At 39.5% G+C, this 25,467-nt stretch overlaps 1 protein-coding gene across 8 annotated transcripts in view; it reads left to right on the top strand.

Moving 5' to 3' along the window:
• PDE1C (phosphodiesterase 1C) overlaps positions 1-25,467 on the top strand; it is a 524,818-nt gene that overhangs the window by 468,543 nt on the left and 30,808 nt on the right. For 6 of the 8 annotated variants that reach the window (XM_045495246.1, XM_045495244.1, XM_045495249.1 and 3 more), the window contains one exon: positions 22,752-22,820. The exons of 1 other annotated variant lie outside the window; for it this stretch is intronic. In XM_045495246.1, the coding sequence (XP_045351202.1) occupies positions 22,752-22,820 (69 nt within the window). Of the gene's footprint in view, positions 1-9,214; positions 13,412-22,751; positions 22,821-25,467 lie in introns of those variants that run through there. One more of the 8 variants, XM_045495251.1, reaches the window with a different exon arrangement.

The raw sequence follows: 25,467 nt of genomic DNA, 5'->3' as shown, positions 1-25,467 counted from the left end.
GATTAAAAAGTTTGTTGTGTACATTAAAGCAATTTGCCTGTGATTTGATTCTTCACAAGTCTGGTGTCTCATGACCTTGACTTGCTGCTCGGCTCACAAGAGTCAACTGAAGAAATGCATGTGTTTTTCCTGTTTTCTATCTAGCTGATCCTATCAAAGTAGTTTGGAAGTGGGTAAATAAATGGAACGGATGACTTTGACTTTGTTAGTTGTGTTTTGTTCTATTATAATAGATGCACCAAATTATTAATAAATCAGAGGAAGGCTAGAGTCTGAACCTATACACTTGAGTTGTACTTGATGTTCTTATCTTTTAGCTAAAATTGGAATTTTTTTGTTAGTTGCCTTAAGGATGGGATGTGCTTTGCAGTGGAGTTGGTAGTGAGAGATAGATGGGGCCTGTACAGACCTGGAGGTGTGCCCTTCTCTGTAAATCTAGGGAGGAAACAGACAAACAGCAGGGTGCATGGAGAACTGAGACACATGTCTGTCTTTACAACGGGGATAGTTTTTGACTTAAGTTCATATTAAGAAATTTGAGAAGCAAAAACACACTGGCACATATATCATTATTCAGGAGGCATGCATTTGTTGAGGCCAGTTTTAGAATCTGCATAGATAACTGGACCTCAGTATTCTCATCTCAGGGAATCATGCTCACTTCATTCTTTGTTCAAATATTTTTTCCCACACTACTCAGGACAGTGGTTGTTAGGTTGTCTTTATAACCCAGAATAAAGAAACTGGAGCTTGTGGTCAGTGCCTCATTTTATTGCCTCATTGTTCCCATCTATGCTTTTCTTTTCATAGGGCATCTTATTATCACTTGTAGCTGATGCTGGCTGTGCCTTGGCCCATGCAGAGCTTTAGAAACAATTGAACACATTTACTTATCTTCAGTACACTCATATTTGAATCAATCCCATATATGCTAGCCATGGGGGACTTTACAGGCATTTGTATTCATTTAATATTTCCCTCAATTTTTGACAGATTGATTTGTTTCTAAGCAGCTTGTTAATATAATTTTATTCAGAATTCTAATGGGTTCACAACTCTTGGAGGGCAGTGGTCTTAATGGCCATCTTAATTCAACTTCTATCCCAATTTGTATTGCAGAAGCTACAAATAAGACAATTGAGTAATAGAAGAGACTATGGAATCTTGAAAATTCTTGATATAGAATTCTTGAAGTGAAATCTGCTTCCTGGATTTTCATTAATTTTGTTCTCTATGTAAGAGCTATCTTTTTTTTTTTTTAAGTTCTTATTTAACTCTGACAGAGAAAGAGAAGAGTCAGCTGCAGTGGGGTAGAGAGAGAGTAAGAGAGAATCCCTAGCAGGCTCCACACTAGCAGTGTGGGGCTTGAACTTACGAACTGCAAGATCATGACCTGAGTTGAAATTTAGAGTCAGATGCTTAACACAAGGAGCATAGGAGTACTTCATGATCTGAGCATACCTCTTGATATGTGTAAAAAAAAAAAAAAAAAAAAAAAAAAAAAAAAAAAAATATATATATATATATATATATATATATATGCCACATTTTCTTTCTCCATTCGTCTAATATTGAGGAAACTTCTTTGTTTTTAAGGCAGATGTCTCTTTTTCTTTCTCATGGTTTTTTGTTCCCCACAATAGCCTACCACATTTTCATAAACTTTACACATATCCAGAGTTATGCTCAGACCATGAACTGTGGTGGATAAAAAAAGGCCAAGATGGTGAACAGTTCCGGTAACATTAGCTATTACCTTACCCTGTCCTTTTCTCTCACGTTCAAGATAGTGCTACCAAAACCATAAACATGAATCCTTTCTAATTTGCTTTAAAAACAAAACCTGTAGAACTGCAGTATTTAACTGCTTTTAGGAATGAATGATTTGCAGTACACCTTGCTGTTGATCATGCCACTGAGGTCAACCGCTGCTGCCTTAAGGTAGTTTCTACAAATAGTTAATCCCATCCTTTGGGTTTTTTTTTTTTTTTTTTTTTTTTTTTTTTACTTTTTTCCTTCTCAGAGGATAACATTTTTTTTTCTTAGTTCTGGGAAGAGACTGCACTGTAGCCTTTTATGTATTGACAAAAAGTAGGCCTGTTTCTTTAATAAAGAAATTTCCTTCAATGTGAAAATACAGCATCCTTGTGAGTTATTTTCCATAAGTGTACAGGGACCAAACATCTGGAGTGCCCTGGGTCCCAGTCAAGATAAGTCATCATAACAACACATGTTCTGATTAATATCCCATTTCCCTAAGCCATTTGTCCATGAAAACTCCTGTGACCCATTTACGTAACAAATTTACGTGTATGTATTAACATGTGGAGCATGAATAATAAGTAAATGGTATGGTTTAGCAAGAAGGGCCGTGAAATATTTGTTTTTCAAAACATTTTACATTCTTATTTTCTCAAGTAGTGTGATAACCCAAGGGTCTAGATGCTGCACTCCAATGACCCTGTCAAAGGAAAACTACAGAAAGTTGGTAAATGGAGGAGAGAATTGCAATATTATTTTTTAGATGCCTGTTACTCTCACACATCTGGATAAAATCTCACTAGTTAGATTTAAAGGGTTTTGTTGATTAAACATTTTTTTTTGAGAGAGAGAGGGCACAAGTGAGTGATGGGCAAAGAGGAAGAGTGAGAGAATCACATGAGGGGCAGAGAAGAAAAGAGAGAGGAGAGAGAGAGGTGGGGCTCACTCGATATAGGGCTTGAACTCACGAACCGTGAGATGATGACCCGAGCTGAAGTCCAGTGCTTAACCCACTGAGCCACCCAGGCACCCCTTGTTGTTTAAACATTTTGGTTGATATGCTTAAGTGTTATTTTCATGTTAATTTTAGAAGCTGTGCTTCTAAATAATTGTTTTTTGGATGGATTTTGGTGAAAATTATTAACCAATCCAGGATATGTGGGTAGGAAGTGGCCAAATGGGGTGGGCTTCAAAAATGTACCTGTTCCTTTTCACTATAGACTTACACTCTTGAGAACACGGAAATACAAAGCCTTTTACTTACACATGGTCCTAGGATCAATGAATCACAGTGAATCAGAGCAGTTATCTCTTTTGGTTACACACATCTATTTCAAACCAATGTATTTTTATATACTTTTGGGTTTAGTGAATATCTTTATGCTTTTTAAGGAGCAGTGTATAATAGATATCCTCATGGTAGATTATAAAAGAACAGGTGACATTCTACTACTCCTATACATTTTTGTGCTTTTAAAATTCACATTTGTAGTATCAAAACAGCAAGTAAAATATATATATGTATATACATATAAGATACATAACCTTTTGTAAATATATGTATATACAATATATGTATGTTGTGTATATATGCGATATTATCTAAATATTGTGATGTAAAATTGGTGGGTTTAAAATAATTAAGTTGTGTTATACTAAAGAAAACTTCTGAAGTCAATTCATGCTTTTTTTTTTTTTACATAGCCATTTAGATTCCAGTTTCTTACCAAATAGCCACATACTAGAAATGTCAAATGAAAGTATATTATGTACTCTTTGGTAATGACAAAATTAATCTTTTTAAACAACTTTCCCCTTGGAACTACTGGTATATAAGCTTTCATCGTTTCACTCTATCTTCTAGACATTTCGTTACACTCTTAATGTACCATTGTATTTTTAAAGGAATCCATTTTGACAGAAAGGATTATAATTTTGGAACTGTGGAAAATGTAATCTTTTCCCTTAATACTGATGTTTAGGATTTAAAAATAACTTCATAGTACTCATGAAATAAATATTTATCTGTTTTCCCCCTAGAAAAATTAGATTCTGTCAGATTCTACACAGATTAGACAAACACAAGTAACAATGCATTTGTCTAAAGAAACTCTATTAACATTATAAAAATTCTTTAAAATAACAGCTTCCTTTGAAATAATGCCAGGAGCTAGCAAGTGTCTACATTGTTAATGCCACTTCTTTTCTAGACACACACATTCTAGGAGAACCATTAAAAAAGCAATATCAACCAAGTATTGAAGCTTCCTCTTTGTATTTATTCTTAACATTCTCCACAGAAGGGCACCAATCTTCAAGTGATGACATCTGTATCTTCGTAAGAATTAGCCCTCTATAATACATGCTATTTTTATCTTATATTCTGGAACCATAGTGAAAGCTTGAGAAAAAATACTTTTCTTTCACTTATTTTGAAACTTATATTCCTTTTCCTAAACTAATAAAATTGAGAAAAACATAAAACAGTCATAATGTTTCAGGTATAAAATTCCAGCCTCATTTAACTTTCTGTGAAGGACTTTCTTGGTCTCTGTGGTCAGTCTCTGGTCTCTTTTGGCTTCAAAAATAGCAGATTCAAAGACTGATCAGAAACAAAACTCTTGTGTACAGGCAACTCTACCCTCACCTGCACCAAAGAGTGGTCGGGGCTGCTGGTGCCTGACGTTTACTTACCTCTTCAGAGTGGGCCAGGCTCTGTAGCAGTTGGAGAATTGAATGTTTTCATTGTTTCCTTAGATGTTAAACTACTAAGTTCTTAATACAGAGAGTAACTGCAGTAAAATACCTTGGGCAGTGTGGTACAGAAGAGAGCGAGTTATTCACAAATTTTAAGTTTGGAAAGGAAGACCATGCTGTATGAAGTGGGAAAGAAGGCAGAAAAGTTACAGAATAAAAGTTTAATACCATCATTGTTCTCAGTTTATAACACAGATGCCATGGATCAAAAAGAAAGAAAAAAAATTGGGCAAGTGTTAGAGCTAAGAACCACCATCTTTTGTACGTATTCTGTGTATTTAGATCAAATGAGTAAATTTTGACAGATCATCATGTAGGTATAGGCAGGGTTTCAGGAAGTTATAGTCCTATAAATTTACTTACACACTGACTCTTGTCCGTTTATCTCTCCATCCATCCATCCATCTGTCGTCCATCCATCTACCCATCTGTCTTAGCAGGGCTATAGCATTAGTATTATATGCAGTGAAAGTAACTTAGAACAATCATACTATAATCCTATCACTTATCATTTGGGGCAAGGAGAAAGCAGGTAATATATACTTTTGGATATTTGGTGATAACCATTTAAAATAACACTTATGACCTAAAACAGTGAAATGTGTGCCTGGATAAATTCTCAGCTGTATTTAAAATAATGTTTGTTTGTTTGTTTGGTTGGTTGGTTGGTTGGTTTTTAGCATTTCTTCATTATTAAAAAACAAAACAAAACCAGGACCCACTTATAAGCCCCACAGAAATTCTACTAGACATTTAAAATTGGGTTACGTTTTACCACACTTGTTCTTTCCGTTGCTTACTGTATCATTTTGTCATTTTTGTAGAAAGGCGACTCCATAGGGAGGCAGCTATGGTAGAGTTTCTGGAACCTGAAAATGTGGTTTGAATCCCAACTCTCTTCTCAGCCAACTCAGCTTATTTCATTAAGCTTGGATGATAGTTGAATCAGGCTGTAAAAAATCAAACCCAAGAAAAATGAAAAAGAAAAGTGTTTACAGTTGTTTTTCAAGCCTGGTGCCAGATTCCTGTGAGGGCTGCCTCATAGATGATCTAGGAATAAACATTATGACAGATAAACATATTTTTAGAGTTGAACCATGTTACATCGAAATTTAAGCCTCTTCTTAAAACAATTATCTTTAAAGCAAGTGGCTTCATACAGCATCTCCACTTACCTGTAGGAGGAGTAGTGTGGGAAGGGTGGAATAAACAGAACCACACTGTTTTACATTTCCAGCTCCTTTTTCTCCAAATGAAGTTGCTGAAACATTCTTTGTTATTAATTTCTGTAGAGTATGTTTCTATGAGTTCATACAGCATGTCTTCAGGATTCAGAGCCTTCATGGCTACTCTTTTGTGAGACATAAGAAAAGTCTTTGGTTAAGGGGTGGGTGGACGGATGGCACTTACTTAGATATTTTCTTGAATCATCCCAAGTTAGGTGAAGATATTTTCCATTTCAGTTTATCAATCATTAAAAGGTGGGTGGGTTTAACTGTTCTCCATGGCCTCCAAAAAGCCAACATAGATTTGTAATCAATGGAATTCAAAGACCCTGTAACAAAAAATAATCCTTTATCTCAGTTAAATACAGAGTGGTCACTTACATCTTGTCTCCAGGACCTTATTTTCATAATACTCTGTAGTCTTACCCAATTTTAGCTTAAAATGCTTATCCAATTTTAGTTTAAATTGAAAACAAAGACACAAAACCAAACCACAACAAAGCAAATATAAGGCACTCAGATTTCAGGGGAGGAAGTGTGGAGTGAGTGAGGAGCAAGCCTGATTTCCAGACCATGTCAAAGCTGCCCACACAGCAGGTGTCCCTTCTCTGGGAGATGAGTCTACATAATGGGGCAATTTCTTCAAAGGAAATATTTTTTAAAATATTTTTTAAAATACTTAAAAAATGTTTATTATTTTGAGAGAGAGAAAGAGCAGGGAAGTAGAGAGAAAGGGAAACAGAGAATCCCAAGCAGGCCGCACACTGTCAGTGCAGAGCCCAAAGTGGAGCTCAATCTCATGAACCGTGAGATCGTGACTTGAGCCAAAATCAAAAGTCAGATGCTTAACTGACAGAGCCACTCAGGCACCCCAGGAAATATACATTTTTGACATATCACACCTTGCTATTGAATAAAATGTAAAATAAATGGATTTATGATTTTCTTTTTAGTTTTTACTTCATGCTATGAAAGTCCAGATTTCCAAAAAGGTGGAGAATCTTACTCATCACTATGCTTCTGCATCTATTCCATCCACCTGATGCTTATTTAATTCACTTTCAATTAAAAAATGATAATTTGTTGGGGTGCCTGGGTGGCTCAGTCGGTTAAGTGTCCAACTCTTGATTTCCTCTCAGGTCGTGATCTCACAGTTCGTGAGTTCGAGCTTCACATTGGGCTCTGCACTGATAGTGCAGGCCTGCTTGGGATTCTTTTTCTCTCTCTCCTTCCCCCTCCCCTGATCATGCTCTCTCTCAAAATAAATAAGCTTAAAAAAATAAAAAAAACCCACAATAATTGGTTGAGCATGTGCTATATGTCAGGCATTGTACTATATGCAAAAAGAGTTACAAAGATAAATGATGTATTCTCTGCCATCAAGGAGTCTATCGTCTGGGTAGAACATCTTCTTGCAGATAGCTATGATATGAAGCACCTTACAGTAAGTGCCCTAAAAGATTCATAAACAGAAACTGCTTTAGAGAGAGCATGTGTTCAGGAAGGCTATGACAGTCATTCAGGTCACAGACCCAGCTACAGAGCATATGTCTCTTTTTCTTTTACTGTTGGCTGTACTTAATGAACACAGGTGCAGCTTAAACCCACATTTCCTTTATTTACCCCTCCCCTCCATCCCTGTGGAGGGGAGGGGTAAATAAAGACTGTGGAGGGGAGGACGGAGATTTACAGCCAGCCGCTTCTCATCTCATTCATAAGCAATGAATAGAAAAGGAGAAAGGTCTTCTGTCAAAGGCCTGTGGGTTCCACTTAGACCCTAAATGGACTTCTTTCCATCTCTGGAACCCAGCAGACTGGACATCTGGCCACTGCTAACCCAGGCTGCATGAAATAAGATGTGCATCACTTCCCTGTTGGTTAATTGAGGCTCACTGGGTATAACAGGTGTCCTAGTCCCCAGCTGTCTGTCCCTAGCATTCTTCCAACCAATTGATCATTCATTAAAAACTCAAACTCAAACTTATATCATCATTATAAAATTTGGTTTTGTATTTAAGGACCTGGGGACATCTCCTAAGATGGTTAGTGCTATGATGACTGTCTAAAAGGAGTCTCATTACATATGACCCCCAAACTGATAATGGCAGGGCCAGAGCCCTAAGGAGGGGTCCTGTCTTGCAACTTCCACACAGAACAAATTGTGCATAGATAATTAGAATCAAGGGGGAAATTTTCGGTCCTTATTTCAGCTTTTTTTTTCACCCCTTTCCTCTGGCAGGTTGCAGGGGGGCAACTGGCAACTTCCCTCACTGACAGTGCTAGCTAGTATCAGAGTAAATTGATTGGCCAGAAGTATTTCTCCCAAGTAAGTGAAGGTGCTAATGGAAGGTAAACATACAATGGACCAGAATGAAGAAAGAGGAATAACAGCAGTGCTAGATCAACGGTCCCTGGAAAATGGAGAGTTGATAGTAATTACAATAGATCAAATAGGGCTCTCCTATTTCTCGACTAGTTTGCTGTCTAATTTCAACTAAGTCTTATTTAGGAGAGTATCTCAGTCTTTAAAGTTGAATAGGAAATGGTCCTTACCCACTGTTGACTCCTGACATTTCTGTAGGCGATGGTGTTATCCATAAAGCCTAAGCCACTGTACTCCTCTCCCACCTGGAGTCCTGCACAGGAGAGAACCCTGTCTAACTACAAGGCATGGTGGCTGGCAGACCATGCACCACTTAGGGGAAGCAATAACATAATGGTTTTGGTTTGTCTGCTTGCTTTTTAGAGTTTCCTTTCAAGCCCAGTGAGGTTGCATAGGGGTAGGGTATGCCAAATGAAAAAAAAAAAAAAGTCCAGCATTGTCTGTTTCCATTAATTTAGTCCTGTTTCCATCTTTGTCTTCTTCCTCCACCACCTCACTCTGGGCCCAGTAGAGAAGTCAGTTGATTTGCCCATCTGCACAATGATTTCCGCTGGGACACGTCTTGTTTTGAATCTTTTCTGGGAAGGTTCTAAGGGTAGGGCAAAAATTCTGAGAGGGGAACATTGCTTTTGGTATGGAAATGGCTGGCATTCAGTGAATCTGATTCCTTTCAGTCCCACTGACCCCTGAAGCATATTGGCCAAACAAGGCAGTCCCTGTCATCTTGGTCAAAAATGAAGTATCTTAGATCCATATTGAGGGAACCAAATGTTTGATAGTCAAGTTTAAAGTAACTGGTAAGATTTTGAATGTAACCAGTGTTTAAAATTCTCCACTGAGAGTTTCCCTTTATGAACAGAACAAACTGTACTACAAAGGAGACAGCAATGACTAGTATGGAAATGTTTAATTGATACTTCTCTCTCTCTCTCTCTCTCTCTCTCTTTTTTTTTTTTTTTTTTTTTTTGTTGTTGTTGTTGTTGTTGTTCCTTAGATTTTTCTTCTCCTCAGACCTGGAGGGTGGAGAAGGTGGGGGAGGGGGGCAAGGCAGCATTGACACTTTTCTTTTTCTTTTTCTTTTTTTCAGATTCAGAAGAGTAAAACACACCTCACATACAATTAAAGAGGCTGCCATGTCTTGCATCATTTTAGCTGAGCTTCTTCATTCTCCTTCTCCTTCACAAAGACCCATATCTGGGGAAGGTGTACAACTTTCAGAAACAAGTCCCCCACACTTGGCCTTGCCTCATGCCATCTTCCAAGAGATGGCTCTCTGGGAGCTGGTTTGAGGTCTAAGAACTCTGGGGAAATCCTCCCCCAGGCAAATAAAACAACTCGAGATTTTTGCACAAACAGAAACAAAACATGAAGGGACTTCCTCAGAATTCTTTGCCAATGCCCTGGCTTTCAAGGCACCTGTCTGGCCTGGATGGACATCCTGGATATGCTGAGGGAGGTCTGAAAAAGTCACATGCACAGTAATCGCCATTTTATTACTGTCGATGCTGTTACTTTAAATTGTTATTTTTGTACTGGCTGCTGATGGTGGAGACAGCCGTGCTGGCCCTCCATCACAGCTAAGATGATGATTCCAGTCTCTGGTTGTTCCTTTCCTGAGTCAGGAACATTCTTTTTCTCCAACTTTCTTTCATACTTAAAAATTGTTCTTATGCTCGTCTTTCCATTTATATATGAGATTCTTTTTTTAAAAGAGATTATACTGTAGGACTCTTTATTTGTAAGTACTTTATTTATCTTTGCATTCATTAATATAAACCTGAATGTTTCAGCTAATGACCCTACTGTTTAGGTTGGAAACACATTGCTTTCATTGGTTACCATCCATAACTAAGTGCTTACTGAAATTTTTATCACTGGCTGGCCCTCTTCTTTTGCATATTTATGGTTTCACTTGATCACTCTTCTTTCTATTCAGGGAAGTGCTAAGGGAATTAGTATCAGGGAAATATGTCAGATAATTCTTCTCATTTTAGTGAGTCTTTAAAAATATTACACAAGAGACAATTTAGCACAAATCGAAAGTAAGAATCATGGACATAGCATGGAAAAAGGATAAAGATACACTTCCTGAATCCAGGTTGAAATGGAATCCAGTGGAGTATAAGTGAAGTGTAATGTTGTGGGTCTAAATGCTTTGATTTGGATAAAACTGATGCTTAAAAATGGTTATGGTTCACAAAGGAATCTTTGAGTCCTTCCCAAGGGGAAACTCCATGAACATACTGGTGATAGAGTGGGATTAGTAATAGGAAGAGAAAGAGCTAGATGGTAGGCTTAGGCGTATTCCCCATTGCAGATTTAATTTCTACATTAAAAACACCAAAACATTTTAAAAATCTATTCCTAACGCAAAATGTTGCTATTTCTTCAGACAGAAAGGAGACCCTGTATGTAGTCTACAGGGCCTCTTGCCTCTCTGAAATATTACCCAACAGAACAATCTGAATAGAATGACAGTTGTGTACTGACATTTAAACAGAGTTCTTTGGTCAGCTTTACATTTTGCATTGTAATAACACATATTTTTCTGTAGTTCCCTCTGCTTTCCTAACAGTGACCACAGTAAATAATGTGGTCACAAATCCAAAGCAGAGGCCTGATAGGTCAAGTAATTGAGTAAATCAAGCCATATAATACGTTCTTGCGATCAACGGCAGTTGGCAGTAGCGAGGCAGAAAGGACAGGAGGGACCGTGCGGAATTGGAGTCATTTGTATGTTGAGGTGTGTGCTGTCGAAAGGGGGCAATTATTAGTCAGCTACAGGATTAGTGTTGCGTAGGAATGGGGATCCTAGATACTTTGGATTTTATGTAAACTTTCTCCAAATTTTCAAATATTGGCAATGAGTTCAGAAATTTCCAAAGACTATGCGGGTCCAAAAAAGCATGCCTGTGACCTGCATTCAATCCATGGGACATCAGTTTGCAAACTATGCTCTTTGAGGTGATATGGTTTTGTATAGGACTGAAATACAACCAACCAGTGCATGTCCAGTCTTTCATCTTGGAGCCTTTTACCTCATTTCTATTCTGTATTTTTGTATGTAGAGCTTTGCAGCCAGTCAAAATAGAAAGCTTACAATTTCCTTTTTATACTCTTAACAAGTAAGAATAAACAATATCTGAGAAAGAAACAGGAATATAGCCATTTTTTCTAGCACCTATAAAGATGGAAATGTTTTTCATTTGCCTTGAGTCATTAATTAGCTAAAAAAAGAATGGGAAGAGAATTGCTTTCAGTAGAGAACTCTGCTTGGAATTTGCTGTGTGGAAAAACAAAGCTCCATGTAACTCATTTTTAAATCCAGAAAAAGTATTTTGAAGGGACATTGAGTAAAAATGCAAAATTATTCTACTTTTTAAAAATAAAAATATATGTATTATTGTGGTATAAATTGATACTGGAGTAGATAAAACATTGATAAAACAAGTCAGTATTTCCAAAGCTCTAGCTCATTCTCTGTGGTGTTTTTGTTCTCTTGAAACAACTTCCAAAAGAACAGTGATAAGGGACACACATTCTTCCATTGCATGGAGTACGGCATCTTAGTGTTAGGCTGTCACATAGAAAGCAAGGGCTTACACACCTGAATTGACCAGTGTGTGGAGAAAGCAGTAGGGACATTTCCACCATGGACAAAACACAATTTCTCCATATCCCTGGGCGGAACACTTTCCAGTGCAGGTGGCCCTAACGTTTGGGTCCCTGTGTCACCAAATTGTCTACATCCAGGTTTTGATGATGTGGTATGTTTTGATGGCATAATGATCCATCCATAGGGAGATCTTGTTCCATCTTTTATTCACTCCAACCTTTCTTAGGTTATGAGCCCTAATAACTTATGGCAGCAGGCAAGAGACTCATTTCTAACCCATTAAATTCAAATGGATATTCTTCCATTATCCATTTCATTCTTGGAGCTTTTAAAAACTATTGAAAACATCTGACAGGATCCCATTAAGGACCTGATATACATAAACAGTAAAATAGTATCTAAACACCTAAGAGCCAAAGAACAATGGAGTGCACCTGTTTATTTCATTTGCTGAATTAAAGCCATTGTATTATATTTTCCACTTGGAACCACGCCTTTAGTAAATTTGAAAAGCGAAAAGTAAAGAGCAACATTATTACAGGACATGAGACAGAATGTAGACAAAAAGATGGAGACCAATTTTATAATCCATAGTTTGGGAGTAAGAATACTGGTCTTTTAGTATCACTTCTGTTATGGATCACTTTTGTTTAGATGATAGATAGATAGATAGATAGATAGATAGATAGATAGAATATATATTTTCTTCTATTCTTAACCATTGGGCAGAGATTTATATGTTAGAAATGATTTCATAATGTCCCCCATGGAGTATGGGGGAAAACAAGAAAAAAAAAAAGCACTAAATCTTTTTCTCATAATGAGATAGAGAAGATTCTGAGATTAAAGCCTATGTGTGCAGTATTATGTCCCAAATAAAGGGGATTTAAAGAATCCAGGCAACGTTTTTTTTTTTTTTTTTTTTTTTCCAGTTGGAAACTTTGTTCTGATTCTGAGATTCCCACATATCCCATCAGGAGTTGCAGCAGCAGGGGGGTCCCCACAGGGCCCGGCACACAGTCAGCTTTCAAGAAGTGCATACACAACTGTCCCGCTGCATTCCACCCTCCACCTGTGAGTGCAAACAAAGCTCAGATTTACCTGAACATTTATTCAGCAGCTCCTATATACCAAGCATATCACTAAAGGCTTAATTTCTAAGTATATGCAAACATAACCTAGAGACACAAATAGCTTATCATAAGGGATAGGAAATTGCAAGTAGTTTGGGGGAAATTGTCAGAGCCAAATTTGTGAAAAAATAAAAAATAAAAACTTCTCTATGGCTCTAGGATTTAAGAAAAAACAAAACAGGATTTCTCTGAAATTGTTCTTTTAAAAGGGATGATGACACCAATCTATATGAAATACCAGTGGATTTATATTTATAATCCAAGTTGAAATATTTAAAATCCAAAATAGACTCTCTGGGAGCAAACAGGAGATTCTATATGTGCAGGGTGGGGAATCTTTGCCCAGTTTTGCTCTGCCGATATTACGGTTGGTACGGCATTGAACCACATAAAGTTGGACATTAAGGAACATAATGGTGAGATAACGATGTTATATTGGATCTTATGTATGAATAAATGGAAAGTAATACTTGTGATTCATCAGCAGTGCTCCATCGTTAAAGGCCTCATTATCACTTAGAAAATGAACTTAATGGAAAAAATGTAATGAACAACACAATATTTCTACGAAACATCCCTCTGAGAACCAGGGACACATTACCTGCCAAGACCAGATTTCAGTTGTTTAAGATTTCCTCTTGTCAAGACACTGAGCATTGAGGTGACACTAGAATTAGAATGCTAACAGAGCCACCTAGGACATTTGACAGAGTTAAGTTAATTTGGCTTCAGAGAGGTTAGAAAAATGGGAAGTAGTCCTCTGGGTATTCTCCTTAGACATTTGTAAAAGACTAGGTCCTTTCCCAGGAAAGTCTGCATGATCAAGAATTGTTTCATTGAAAGAACACCTTGTTTTTACACTAAACAAGAGTGGGTACACGGTGGAAGGTCTGGACTGGAAAATTCATGAACGTCAGTTTAAACATTCTTAGTTCCTGGTTATTTTAACTAATCCCCACCACCATCTCACCCATTTTCCATTGAAATATTTCAGATGTATTTGAGATGAATTTACCTTTTTTCTGGTTTCTGTTCCCAAGTGGAAGTGACTCAACGCTGGCAAAGGCTGGCTTCATTAAATGAACTTGGTGCCAGCCCACATTGCTTTCCACTGAGCCAGAAGAAGCAGGGGGTGGTGTGTGGGCCCTTTCAGCTCACTCAAAGCACACTTACTCACCCTCCCTTGGGAGGTAAATGCTGTCTGGAGCAGGCCATTCAGTACCATCATGGAGGCTCTCAGCGTTGGTCAGCTTCAGCCATGATCCCTGAACTTCACCCATGTATCTTCATAGGAGCTGGCTTCTGAACCTGCAGAAACATTTCTCTGTCAGGTTATGGTGCAGGATAATTCATTTAAAATAAAACCCATTAAAACCCAGGAGCTATGGATTGGCTTTTAAAAAGATTGCCCTGGAGGCACATTGTTGTATAGTCTTCGCTTCTCTGTCATGATCTATCTTGGGGTAGGTATCTGTATACTAATGTCCTTGTCTTTGAATGGCTGTATGTGTGATAGTACAGAGATATAGTCACACACTGATATACTTAGATATATAGTAAAAATATACAGCCATAAGTATTGTCTAGTAACTGATTCTAGAGATAGAACTGTAGAATATACATTTTTCTTTTTTCTTGCTTTGATGATATTTTTATACAATTTTATATGCTGTACAAAATTTTTAAAAATATTTGCTATTTTCATTTGTAGAGCTCAGTTAGGTTTTTATCAGCTCCGGTGCCCACTGTACAGCCAGATTCCTCCCCCTACCTAATTTAAGTGTCTTCTCCCTTTTTCATACCTTTCTGTTACCTTTCCCTTCTTTTCTTCCCTCATTTTTCTACCTTTCATAAATTCCTTATTTTGCCTCTGTCCAGGCAAGCCATTCTGCTTGTAGTATCTTTAAGCACAAGGAAACACAAAATAATGGTGTGTGTGTTGGGGGGGGGGGAATAAACCCATCTTGTTCCAATGTAATTAACATGAGGAAATGTTGGGAGCCAAGGGTGGGGTAGGTAGGTGGGGAGTAGGGAATAGACTGGGGAAAGGAAGCAGGAAAAAGGAAATTCTCATGGGAAACCAGTTACCCAAAGCAAGGTGAACCACTTTGAGACTGATGTAATGCTGTTATCTTCCCTCAGTGTAGAGCACACTTTGCTCTCACAGGGTTTTTCTCCTTAGGATGCCATTCCCTCACTGTGGGTCTGTAGATCCTCTCCTGATATGGGCACTGGCCATATGTGAATGCATAACTCAGCTCATCTCCTTAGCCTTAGATTTTGCTGCTGTTCAGCTGGATTTGTGGGAGATGTCTAGATTAATACCAAGAATGTCTAAAAAGACTCAAAAGAGGGAGGCACACAGAACCAAAACCCCAAACCTCCATCCAAATCATGCCAAATAAGTTGTTCTTTGGAGGGTTGAGGAAGAGATTTCTGGATATGTCCTGAGAATGCTCTTTCAAAAGGGAAGATGGTAACATGGACTTGTCTTTATTTTATGGCAGTGATAGAACGTACTTCCATAATGTAAAATATGTTTCTGGCAGATAAAATGCTGGTTGTGATTTGCATTTGTATATCGTAGGGCAAGAGAATGGTCATCCATTCTAAAGAAGAGTGTTTTGTTCCCTATGATGCTGGTTTGTACTAAAACAAACTATTCAAATGCCATAGTATCACATCTCCAAATGCAAAAATAATTCGTAAAGATTCATGTAAAACAGAAATGCTAAACTGCTCTCAATAAATTAAAGATGTGTTTATTGTAAATCTTTATTTCATGGATGAGGCCAACAGTCTGTCAATGTATAATTTCCCCCATCATCTAGTAATGAATAAGTACTTGTATGTTCTTCCGATTACCAAATAAAAACAATGAGTTCATCTCTCAGTTGGAATTTGAAAACTGAAATGCTGTTTTTTCTTTCTTTTAATATTTTCTTGCTGTTGTCTGTGTTCTGTCCCAGATATGGGGTTGTCCAAACTCACTCAACCATCTGTCTCTTTTGTATCCTTCTGAACACCACATAACACCTAGGTACCAAGTGCCTTTGCCTGCCCATTGGAAGATATACACAGTGCATCACATCTCATAATCTTTTTTGAGAGGTGAGGTGGATGGTTATCAGAAGCTCCTCAGGGCATAAGAAATGTCAGCATTCATGGAATTAAGCTGGCTTCCATATGTTCAGTTTTCTTCTGGATATGATGGCATGGTTTTCCAATCCTGTGATGCCAGTTTTCAAATTCCAGACTTTTTTTTTCCTTTTCTTTTCTCTTGAAAGGACTACCTGGCAATATTTTCTTTTTCTGCAGCAGTGAACATCAGGAGCCTGACTAGGGAATAGTCATTACCCCTGTTTGTGGGCATACTAGTGGTTTACATACAGGATGGCACTGAGCCTACCTCCTTCAAACCAGCCACTAAGAGGGACTTTCCTGGCGGCAAGGATATTACACAGACACCACCCTCTTATCTGGGCCACCTCTGTGTGTTGTTCCTGAATAGTAACTCCACTGGACTATTACTTTAACAAAGGAGGCTGTGATGTTCATCCAAAGTGGCTGTGTTTGCTGTGCATTGAAACGTATTTTTAAATTTTTTTTTCTGAAAGCAAACGCAGACTTTACTCATTTTAAAAAATATAGAAAAGTATAATGAAATGAAATTCACTTGTAATGCCCTATCCAAAAATTATTCACTGTCACTTCCTTCCTCAATTCCTTCTGGTTTTTGCTATTGTGTTTTACCCAATTGAGGCCATGGAGTGCAGTATGTTTACTTTTGTATTATGGCTTGTTCACATAACATTGGATTATCAGCATTGTCCCATTTAAAAACGCTCTTTGTTAATGTGATTTCAATGGCAACAGAATATTTCATTTCATGGCTTAGTCCAGTTTACTTAACCAACTCTCTGCTGTGGGACAATTAAGTTACCTGTTTTTATTTTATTTTATTTTATTTTTTTGGCAATTGTAAACAACGTGGCAATGGAGTTCTTTGTTCCTAGGCTTTATAGCATTTTTGAATATCTCCATTGGATGAATTCCTAGATGTATAGTTACTGGGTCAAGGGTTATGAACGTTTGTTTGACTCGTTATTTGCAGGCCCAATTCCAAGGCACATTCAAATATTAAAACAGCCGTATTTAAATAGCATACAGTGTTGCGTATCTGAGTAGCTCTTGTGTTTTGGGGCATTTTTCTTTGTGATAAACAGAGATCAAGTTACAAAGAAGGCATTGTACTGATGGTGGTTGTAGGGGGGAGGAAAAGGGTTATTTAACTGTGACTGTGCAGCCCTAATTTATACGCTGTTGGAAGACAACTCTTTGGGAGGTATGGGTGGGTTGGAAGCAATGCAGCCTCCTTCAGTGATGCCACAGCCCTGAGCAGAACGTGGGCTTCTCTTGATGCTTTTGTCAAGGATGGGAAGAGGCAAAAATGGTGATCTATTCTGAGGCATCAGGCAACGGCTTGCTGCCCTCTGCCACACCCTGGGTGAAACACAGAGAAGGTGTTGGTGGATGTGCTTAGCAATAGAGATCAGACGTTGTGCGTATCACAAAGGCAGATATTGTAAAATGCTAAAAGAAAGGGATTGAAAAAGCCCTGTAGGTTGATAGACACTTTTCCTACTTCCATTTTCAGCACCCACCTCTGCCTGTGGGATCCATCTGCTTGTGTTGTAACAACATTGCTGTTGTGGTACCATTACTAATGATGACACTTGATCTCAAGGGCTCTTAAAACACCCCTTCCCAGCGGGCTTGGCGGTGCTCACCCTATTTTGCAGAAGGGGAATTGTTTGTTCAACATCAAGCTGCCTATCACTGGGGTTTACTGCTAACCTCTTGTCCTGAGTCTTAGGTGTGTGTATCTGCCCCAAGGTTGGGTGTCACTTCCATCAGTGTCTTCTTCTCCAGACTCTTGATGAATTGGATTCGTTGCCTGTTAGCTGAACCAACGAAGGACATTAATTTGAAATATCTGAAAGCTATTCGTTTGTCAAAAGATCCTTCCAGTCACACAAGCTGCAGTGATGACATTTCTGCCCCGAGCTGACTGATTGGGTTGTTTACTCTTTGAACATTCACATGCCGTGGGTCAAGGACAGTGTAATCTGTGACCTTAAAATGCTTATCTTCCAAAGATGACATATTAGCTACTTTACACACACTCAAGCACACACCCCTTTCTTTCGAGCATAAACTAATAATAAACACTATATCACACGGCACAGTTTGCTAAGTACTTCCACATGTGCACCGTTACTCGATCCCCACAATTATATCTTGAAATCGATGGTTTTAAGTTTTTAGAGATGAGGAACATAAAGCTTGGCGATGTCAGCCCTGATGTGGTTGATTATTCATGTTTTCATTTTACCTACTTCATTTATAAAATATTTTGGAATTCTAAAATCATTAATCAATTTGTTTTTAAGACATTAAGAAAGCAAACTAAAACCAGAGGCAAAAAGTAGCTAGTGTAGTTGGAGCAAACCAGGACAAATGTTAGTAAGCAGTCATGCAGGCTGAAGAGGCCTCCCCAGTTCCCAGCGTTATTTCATAAATTGGATCTGAGTTTCCTGGAAACCTAAATAAAAAATGAAAAGAAGCCATTTACAAGATTCCCATCATCCTTGAGGAGAAAGCACACCAGTTGTTCAGAAGAAAGAACGCTTCGCCTGATGGCTGAAAGAAATATCTTCTATAGGTATTCACCGAGTGTGTGCTTCTCATTCCTGGCTGTAGAGCGGGCTCAGCTGGGAACTTGAAAATTGCCCAGGCCTGGGCTCCACCCCAGGCCGATTGAACACTATTTCTGGGGGAAGTGCCTGGGTTTTAGCATATTTTCTTTACAACTCCCCAGGTGATCCTAATGTGTAGCCAGGATGGAAAAGCTCTGACAGAGTGAATTCACACTCACAGAGTGAATTCACACTCACAGAGCGTCATTCCCAAGTAGATTTCTACGATAAATCCTAGAGTTATATGTGTCCCAAGGTGTTCTGCTGGCATGGAACAGTAGGGCACAATTTGGAAGCTGATCCGGACCTAGATCTTCCAGCTCAGTTTCTGGTGTTTTCTCTGGCAACTGGAGCAAAGGAGGGGTGGGGTTTTAGAAAATGAAACTTACATGAGTTGAGTATTATTCCCACAAATGGCACTGTGAGTAAAGTGATAGGTAAGTTTGGTGGCTGTGGGATGGAAAATGATTTCAGGAATACAACCCCGGTTTACAGGGAGCCAGTAGGAGGTTGACTCAGAACTTAACCACCCACAATAGTCCATGATGCCATCTAAAGGGTGGGAGAAATCACAAACAGGTTTATTTTATGTGTCTCCACATGCTACCTGTTTGTGACTTATGATTAGGAGAGATGTGGATGATTGCTCCCTTTTCCTGGTACATTGGGCATTTCATCCAGCAAACAGAAAAAATAACTCCATGTCTAGAGGGCTTGTGGTTCCGCTTTTCCACTGACCCAAGGCTCCCAGAGGTCCCCATGTCACTCAGTGTCTGCAAAGACCATACCAAGGGGATGAAAACCTGTCCCAAGGAAAAGCCACCAAACTGCAGGGTTTCAAAAACATCACAGTGAGTCATTTTTCTTTTAATTGCACCAAGCATTTGTATGAAATCACCTAGTACTAGCGAATGTTTCTACAGGTAATAACACTGAAGGCTTGTCATTCAGTGCCTTGCAGGTTTTCAAGGGCTCGCATAGGCAACGTTATGTTTGATCTCTCAAGTTCACAAGAGTAGCCATGGAAAGCAGAGTGCCGTATTTTCCAGTAGTGAGACAACAACAAGGAAATTTCTATTGCAGAAAGTTTTCCAAGCCTGCGTGATGATCAGAATCACCTGGGGCAGTTGTGAAACTTCCAAGCCCTTCTGGAAATGCTGGCTCACCAGTGCTTGGTTGGCCTGAAAATCTGGTTTTGTTTTTCCTTTTTGTTAAAATAATTGTTTAGGTTTTTCTTATCCTGAGGCAAATTTAGTATGACTGCACTTGAAGGGAGCCTGGGTATTGAGTTAGTCAAAAAACAGCAAGAGTTACAGGGAAAAGTGTCTCTAGGTTTGAACTCTGAAGGATCTTGGCTTAAGTATTGCCCCACTCAGTAGCTTTGTGCAAAAGCTTTTGTCTCCAAATTCCATAATTCCATAAAACGGGAATTATTTTATCATCAGAGAGTTACTATCAGGAAAGATAACTAATGTACATTTAATTATTTATAGCTAATATGGTACCTAGAACATAGTAACCACTTGATGTGCAACAGTGACTATTATTAATGACCAAGCGGTCAAATTGTGAATTGCCACTCTGAATAAAAAACCTGAACCCAGTCTCCATCCTAAAGCAATGGTTCTCACCTGAGGGCAATTTTGCTCCTAGGGAACGTTTGTCATTGTCAGGAGGCCATTTTTGAAGATCTCGATAGGGAGGTGCTACTGACACCTAGTGGTAGAGGCCAGGGATGCTGCTAAACCTCCTACTAGGCACAGGACAGCCCGCTCCTACAGCCTGGGTGTTGTGCCGCTGTTGTAAGCCCTACGGTAGAGGGGACAGTGAGACAAGTAAGGTGTTTTGTGAGTGGAGGGATAAATGCTTTGAGTCATTGGCGCCCCGGTGTAGATGCAGATCAGTGGGACACAGAGGCATTTCTGGTGGACCAGAAGTGGCTCTGGACAAGAAGGTTAGAGGCATGGATTTGCATCCTGGTAGTACCCCTGATCAGAGCTGACTTGCTACACACAGGCCCACCATTCTTTGCGTAGGATGCATTGTGAAGGGCACCCCCTGGAGTTGTGCAATGAGGCAGCCCTGGTCCTGACCCAGAGTTTCACTCTGGGCTTTTCACCTCGGGGTGTCTGCGACACCTCATGCTACCAGTGGTCATTAGACCCACCTGGGCAACTTGTTGACTTGCAGACATCTAGCTCCATTCCTTGGGTATTTCACTTTAGTAGGCTCAGGAAAGGGCCCTGGATGCCACATTTATAGAAATCACCTCAGGGAATTCTGAATCACCCTCAGAGCCAGGATTGGGCCCTCTGCATTCCCTGCCAACTCTGATATTCAGGGCACATATGAGACCTGAACCACAGGGACGTAAAGTTCTGCCAGATGTAGCTTCTCTCACCTCCTGCAAATTAACCGTTTCTGTGGCCCTGAGGTATTTGGATTCGTTTGTGTTTTCTATTTTTCCTGTTGCTTCTTCTCCTCCTGTTAACACTACTGCCCCGACCACTGCCAGTAATAATAACAATAACACAGAATATCAGGGTGGTACCCTAGCCTGTAAGACTAAAATGAAACTTCTCAGACACCATCCCAAGTGTCTTTCTCCACATCTTACCTGCGATTCGGGGGTGGGGGGGGGTTTCCCCGCTCACTTCCGGCCCCAAGTTCCCACTTCCTCTGATGAGAAGTCAACTGTGTTGACTCAGACAGCGATTTCTCAGTGAACACAACCTCCATACACATCAGGCCTCTGCGTGTAACGTAGATGTTACAGAAAGTTGGAGTAGGTTCAGGGGACTTGTAACATGTGGATCATGTATATCTTCTGTTTAAGAATTCTCTCTGCACATCTGCCAGCTCAGACTCCAGGCGTCTGCCGTGTTGCTGGATTCTGATGTCCAGGCCTCTTTTGCCCCACTCTGGATGACAAAATAAAGAGATGAATGAGTGGATAAATAACATTTGTATACACAATATATGTGAATGTGTATACCTGTGCATGTCTGTGTGCATATGCATATATATAATAAATATATATACTTGTGTGTGTATACACTCACACACACACATACTTATTTATATGTTTATGTGAATGTTCTTTTGCACAACTCAGCCCTCCTTTTGTTTTCTCTCTCCTCCCTGATCCTCATTCTGGGGTCTGCCTTGTCATTCCCTCGTGGCCCACGAAACTGTTCATATGAACGAAGATAGATAATCCCTTTCCCAGTGGGATGTTTTTGTTGTTGTTGTTGTTATTTATTTATTTTGAGAGAGAGAGCATAAGAGCAGGGGAGGGACAGAGAGAGAGGGAGAGAGATTCCCAAGCAAGCTCTGCACTATCAACCCGGGGCCGATGCAGGGCCCAAACCCACAATCCATGAGATCATGACCTGAGTTGAAATCAAGAGTCTCATGCTTAACTGAGCCACCCAGGTGCCCCATCCTGGTGGGAGTTTTGATGCCAGCTGCAGGGAGCCCATGAACCTCACTAACTGAGCATTAGTATGGTCTCCTGCATATGCACACACACCGTGGTCCCTTTCATACTCGCCAGAACACTTTGATGTCATTGTTATTTCCCTTATTTTTCAGAAGACCTGAGCTTCAGAAAAATCAAGTTAATTGTTTGAGGTTCAATAGCCTGTCAAGTCTCTGGGGACAAACCCCTGATTCCTTGGTTCTAAATCTAGAACTTTCCCTTCCACAGCAGCAGTCTTCCACCCTGGATGCACATAAAATCATCTGGGGGACTTAAACATACTGATGCCAGAGTTCCACCCTAGTACAGTGAGAACAGAATCTCCGGGGGGTGGCGCTCAGGCAACTGTGTATTTAGAAAACTTCCTTGGTGGTTCTAAAGTGTGGTCCTGCTCTGTGATGTGTTGGGGACAGGAAACTGAGAACCATCACACGCACAGAGGTAAAGGCTATGCTCCTGGTTCTTTTGGACCATGGAATACGTGCTGCTCCCACAACCTCACCCAACCTTCTCCCAAACGTTGTTTTAAGACCCAAATGTCTGGATTATTTGATAATATTTCAGATGAGCATTTACCTGTCCTACAAGTCTGTCCACAATCCTGCTTTTCCTTACCCCTTTTTTCCTCTTCCTAGGCACCAAGAAGCGCTCCCACGGCTCGCCAGCCCCAAGCACTAGCTCTGTGAGTCGCCTTACCTTGCCAGGTGGGTAGATGGCACAACACCATGACCTTAGCAATCACAGGGGACAGAAAGGACTGGTTTCTCAGGAGTTGATTTTGACAGTTGATAAAATGGGAATCTGGTCCCTTATCTATCTAGTCCACCCCACATTATCAGAGAGCTTTGCCTGTGTCGTCAACATTTGTAACGTTTGGAATGCACATTATGTACACATATTTGGTTCACAATCCTTCCTGCTCACTGATGGAAAGAGTAGAATCGTGTTCTTCCTTGATGTCCATTGGGGCAGGCTATGGAAGAACTTCTTTGAGAGCCAAATGGTACAGGGAAGGGAGTGTGAGTCTTTGTGAGAGGCTTGGGTTCAAATCCCAGACTTGCCTTGTTCAAATTGTGCAAGCTCACTACACTTATTCAGCTTCTTGGAACTCTGTTTCTCATCTGTCTGCATGATGGTAAGGATTAGAAATAATGCTTGAGAATTTAGCATAGAACTGACTCATAGCTAATCTCCACTATTGAGAGAGATGAAAGTCCTGTACGGTCTGTATTGGATACCATCTAACGTTTGCCAGAAAATTTTAAGCATTCACGATGATCCTGTATAATTGCTATGTAATATGAGGAGCACCTATTGGTCATTCTGTCTCCATGCATAGGCTTACATTCTCTACCACAATTTAAGTTTTATGAGTAAAATCTGGCAAAGCTTGTTTGGGAGGAAGGAGAGGTCATAAAAGGTAAATATGGACATTGGAAAATTTGGAAAATAATAAAATGTTTAAGAAGGAAAAATGTTAATAATGCTAGCACTTAGAGTTGACCAAGATTGCCGCTCCTTCCAGTCTATATTAGACGCTTTTTTTCCCCCTAGATTTGAATTATATTCTACAGAGAATTTTGTTTCTTCCCTTTTAAAATTTACTGTTATATTATATTTCCCCCATTATTAAATATTAAATAATATTTCAGTGACTGACTTACATTTCATATTATGCCACAATTTATGTATCTACTCATGGATAACTTTCGCTTTTATGTTATTTTTGTTATAAATAATCTCACAGTCTTGTATCCAAATCTTCTGAGTCTGTAAGTGTGGATTTAGAATAGATTCTTTAGTAGGATTACTAGCTCAAAGAATATGTACATATTTAGGTTCTTGATATATTATTGTCAAAATTATTTAAAGGTAATATTATTTTATACTTTCAGTGGTGAGTTTGCCTTTTACCATGCCCTTGCTAATGCTAACATTAATGCTTTACCAATTTGATTAGACAAAATTATTTTCACATTTACTTTGTATTTGTTTTATTTATTTTTTTTAATCTGTTTTCCAATGTTAATTTATCTTTTATATTTCTTCTTTTGGGAATTGCCAAATTTCATCCACTCTGAGCAGGACATTGCCTTCCATTTTAGCCCCTCTACAATAGAAATGTTTTGCAATCAATGCTGTGTTATAATTTAGTGAGCAGCATTTTTTCTTGATTGTACATGAAACAATAGTTCACTTTACAACCAGTGGCACCTTAGAGTAGATGAAATATAATCCATACATATGTGCTTTTTCAACCTCAACTTCTGTAGCTTCCCTACCCCAGTCCAAAAACGGGACTCAGCATCCACTGAATAGCCCTGAAACCTTCCTGCCACCATCAGTCTGCCTAGAACACTCTTTACCCTTTTCTCCTCCTGGATGATTTCTCTTGGTGGTCCTTCCAAATCATCTAGGTAGAATTAATGCTGACTTACAATGATTTGCTTGTAAACGCCTTCACTCATTGATAGCGGCCTTTCCAAGAGTGGGGACTCTCTTTTTTTCTATCCCGGTGCCTTTCAAGGTGACAAGCACACACTGGGTGCTCATTAATGTCTGTAAGACTGGGTGTGTGAGTGAGAACTGTCCAGTGTCATTTGTGACTACAGAGAAAGAAACTGCCTTCAGAAAAAGACTCATTTTCAAATTTGGATTTGCACTAACTCTAACTTTCTTTCTCTGTTGTCTCTGGAAGCTTCTTTCATCTCGTTCCTGCTTGTAGTTTTGGTGGTGTTAGGACTATAGGCATTAGGGGGGAAACGACTCCAAATCAAGCAACTCCAGTGTGCTGTGATAGTGTTTGCTTTTCTCTGTGAGGTTATATCATTCCTGGGTCACATGGCACCTCTGACCTCATCCTGGACATCCACAATAATATGCAGACCTGACCTGGTTCCCCCCTGCTGTGCTGGGGGCCTATTGCTGGCCTGCTAGTTTTCCAAGGCTTATGAGTCACCTTGTCTTTGCAGACACCTTGTCTTTGGCCTCAGTTTGGCAGTTTGAACTGTCCTAAGTTGTGCGTTGGGGGCTCTGAGTTCTGGCAATTCCAAGTGGTCGGAACTGGAGTTCTCAAAACATGTGACATAATTAACCATGCAACGTCCAGCAGGCACCCTTCACCTCACTCATCACGATGGCCAACCCACAACTGTCCTACCTCAGGAACACCACGTTGCCTCCCTTGACTCAGATGCCTCTACCATAAACTCTTGGTGTCAAGCAATTTAAGATATCATGTGTAAGGGTGCTTGGGTGGCTGAGTTGGTTGAGCATCTGACTCTTGATTTTGGCTCAGGTCATGATCCCAGGGTCCTGGGATTGAGCCCCGTGTGTTAGGCTGTGCACTGA

Source organism: Leopardus geoffroyi, chromosome A2 (genome assembly GCF_018350155.1).
Source record: "Leopardus geoffroyi isolate Oge1 chromosome A2, O.geoffroyi_Oge1_pat1.0, whole genome shotgun sequence".
Taxonomy (NCBI): domain Eukaryota; kingdom Metazoa; phylum Chordata; class Mammalia; order Carnivora; family Felidae; genus Leopardus; species Leopardus geoffroyi.
Note: the sequence above shows the minus strand (reverse complement) of the source record. Positions and strands in the feature narration are given on the sequence as shown.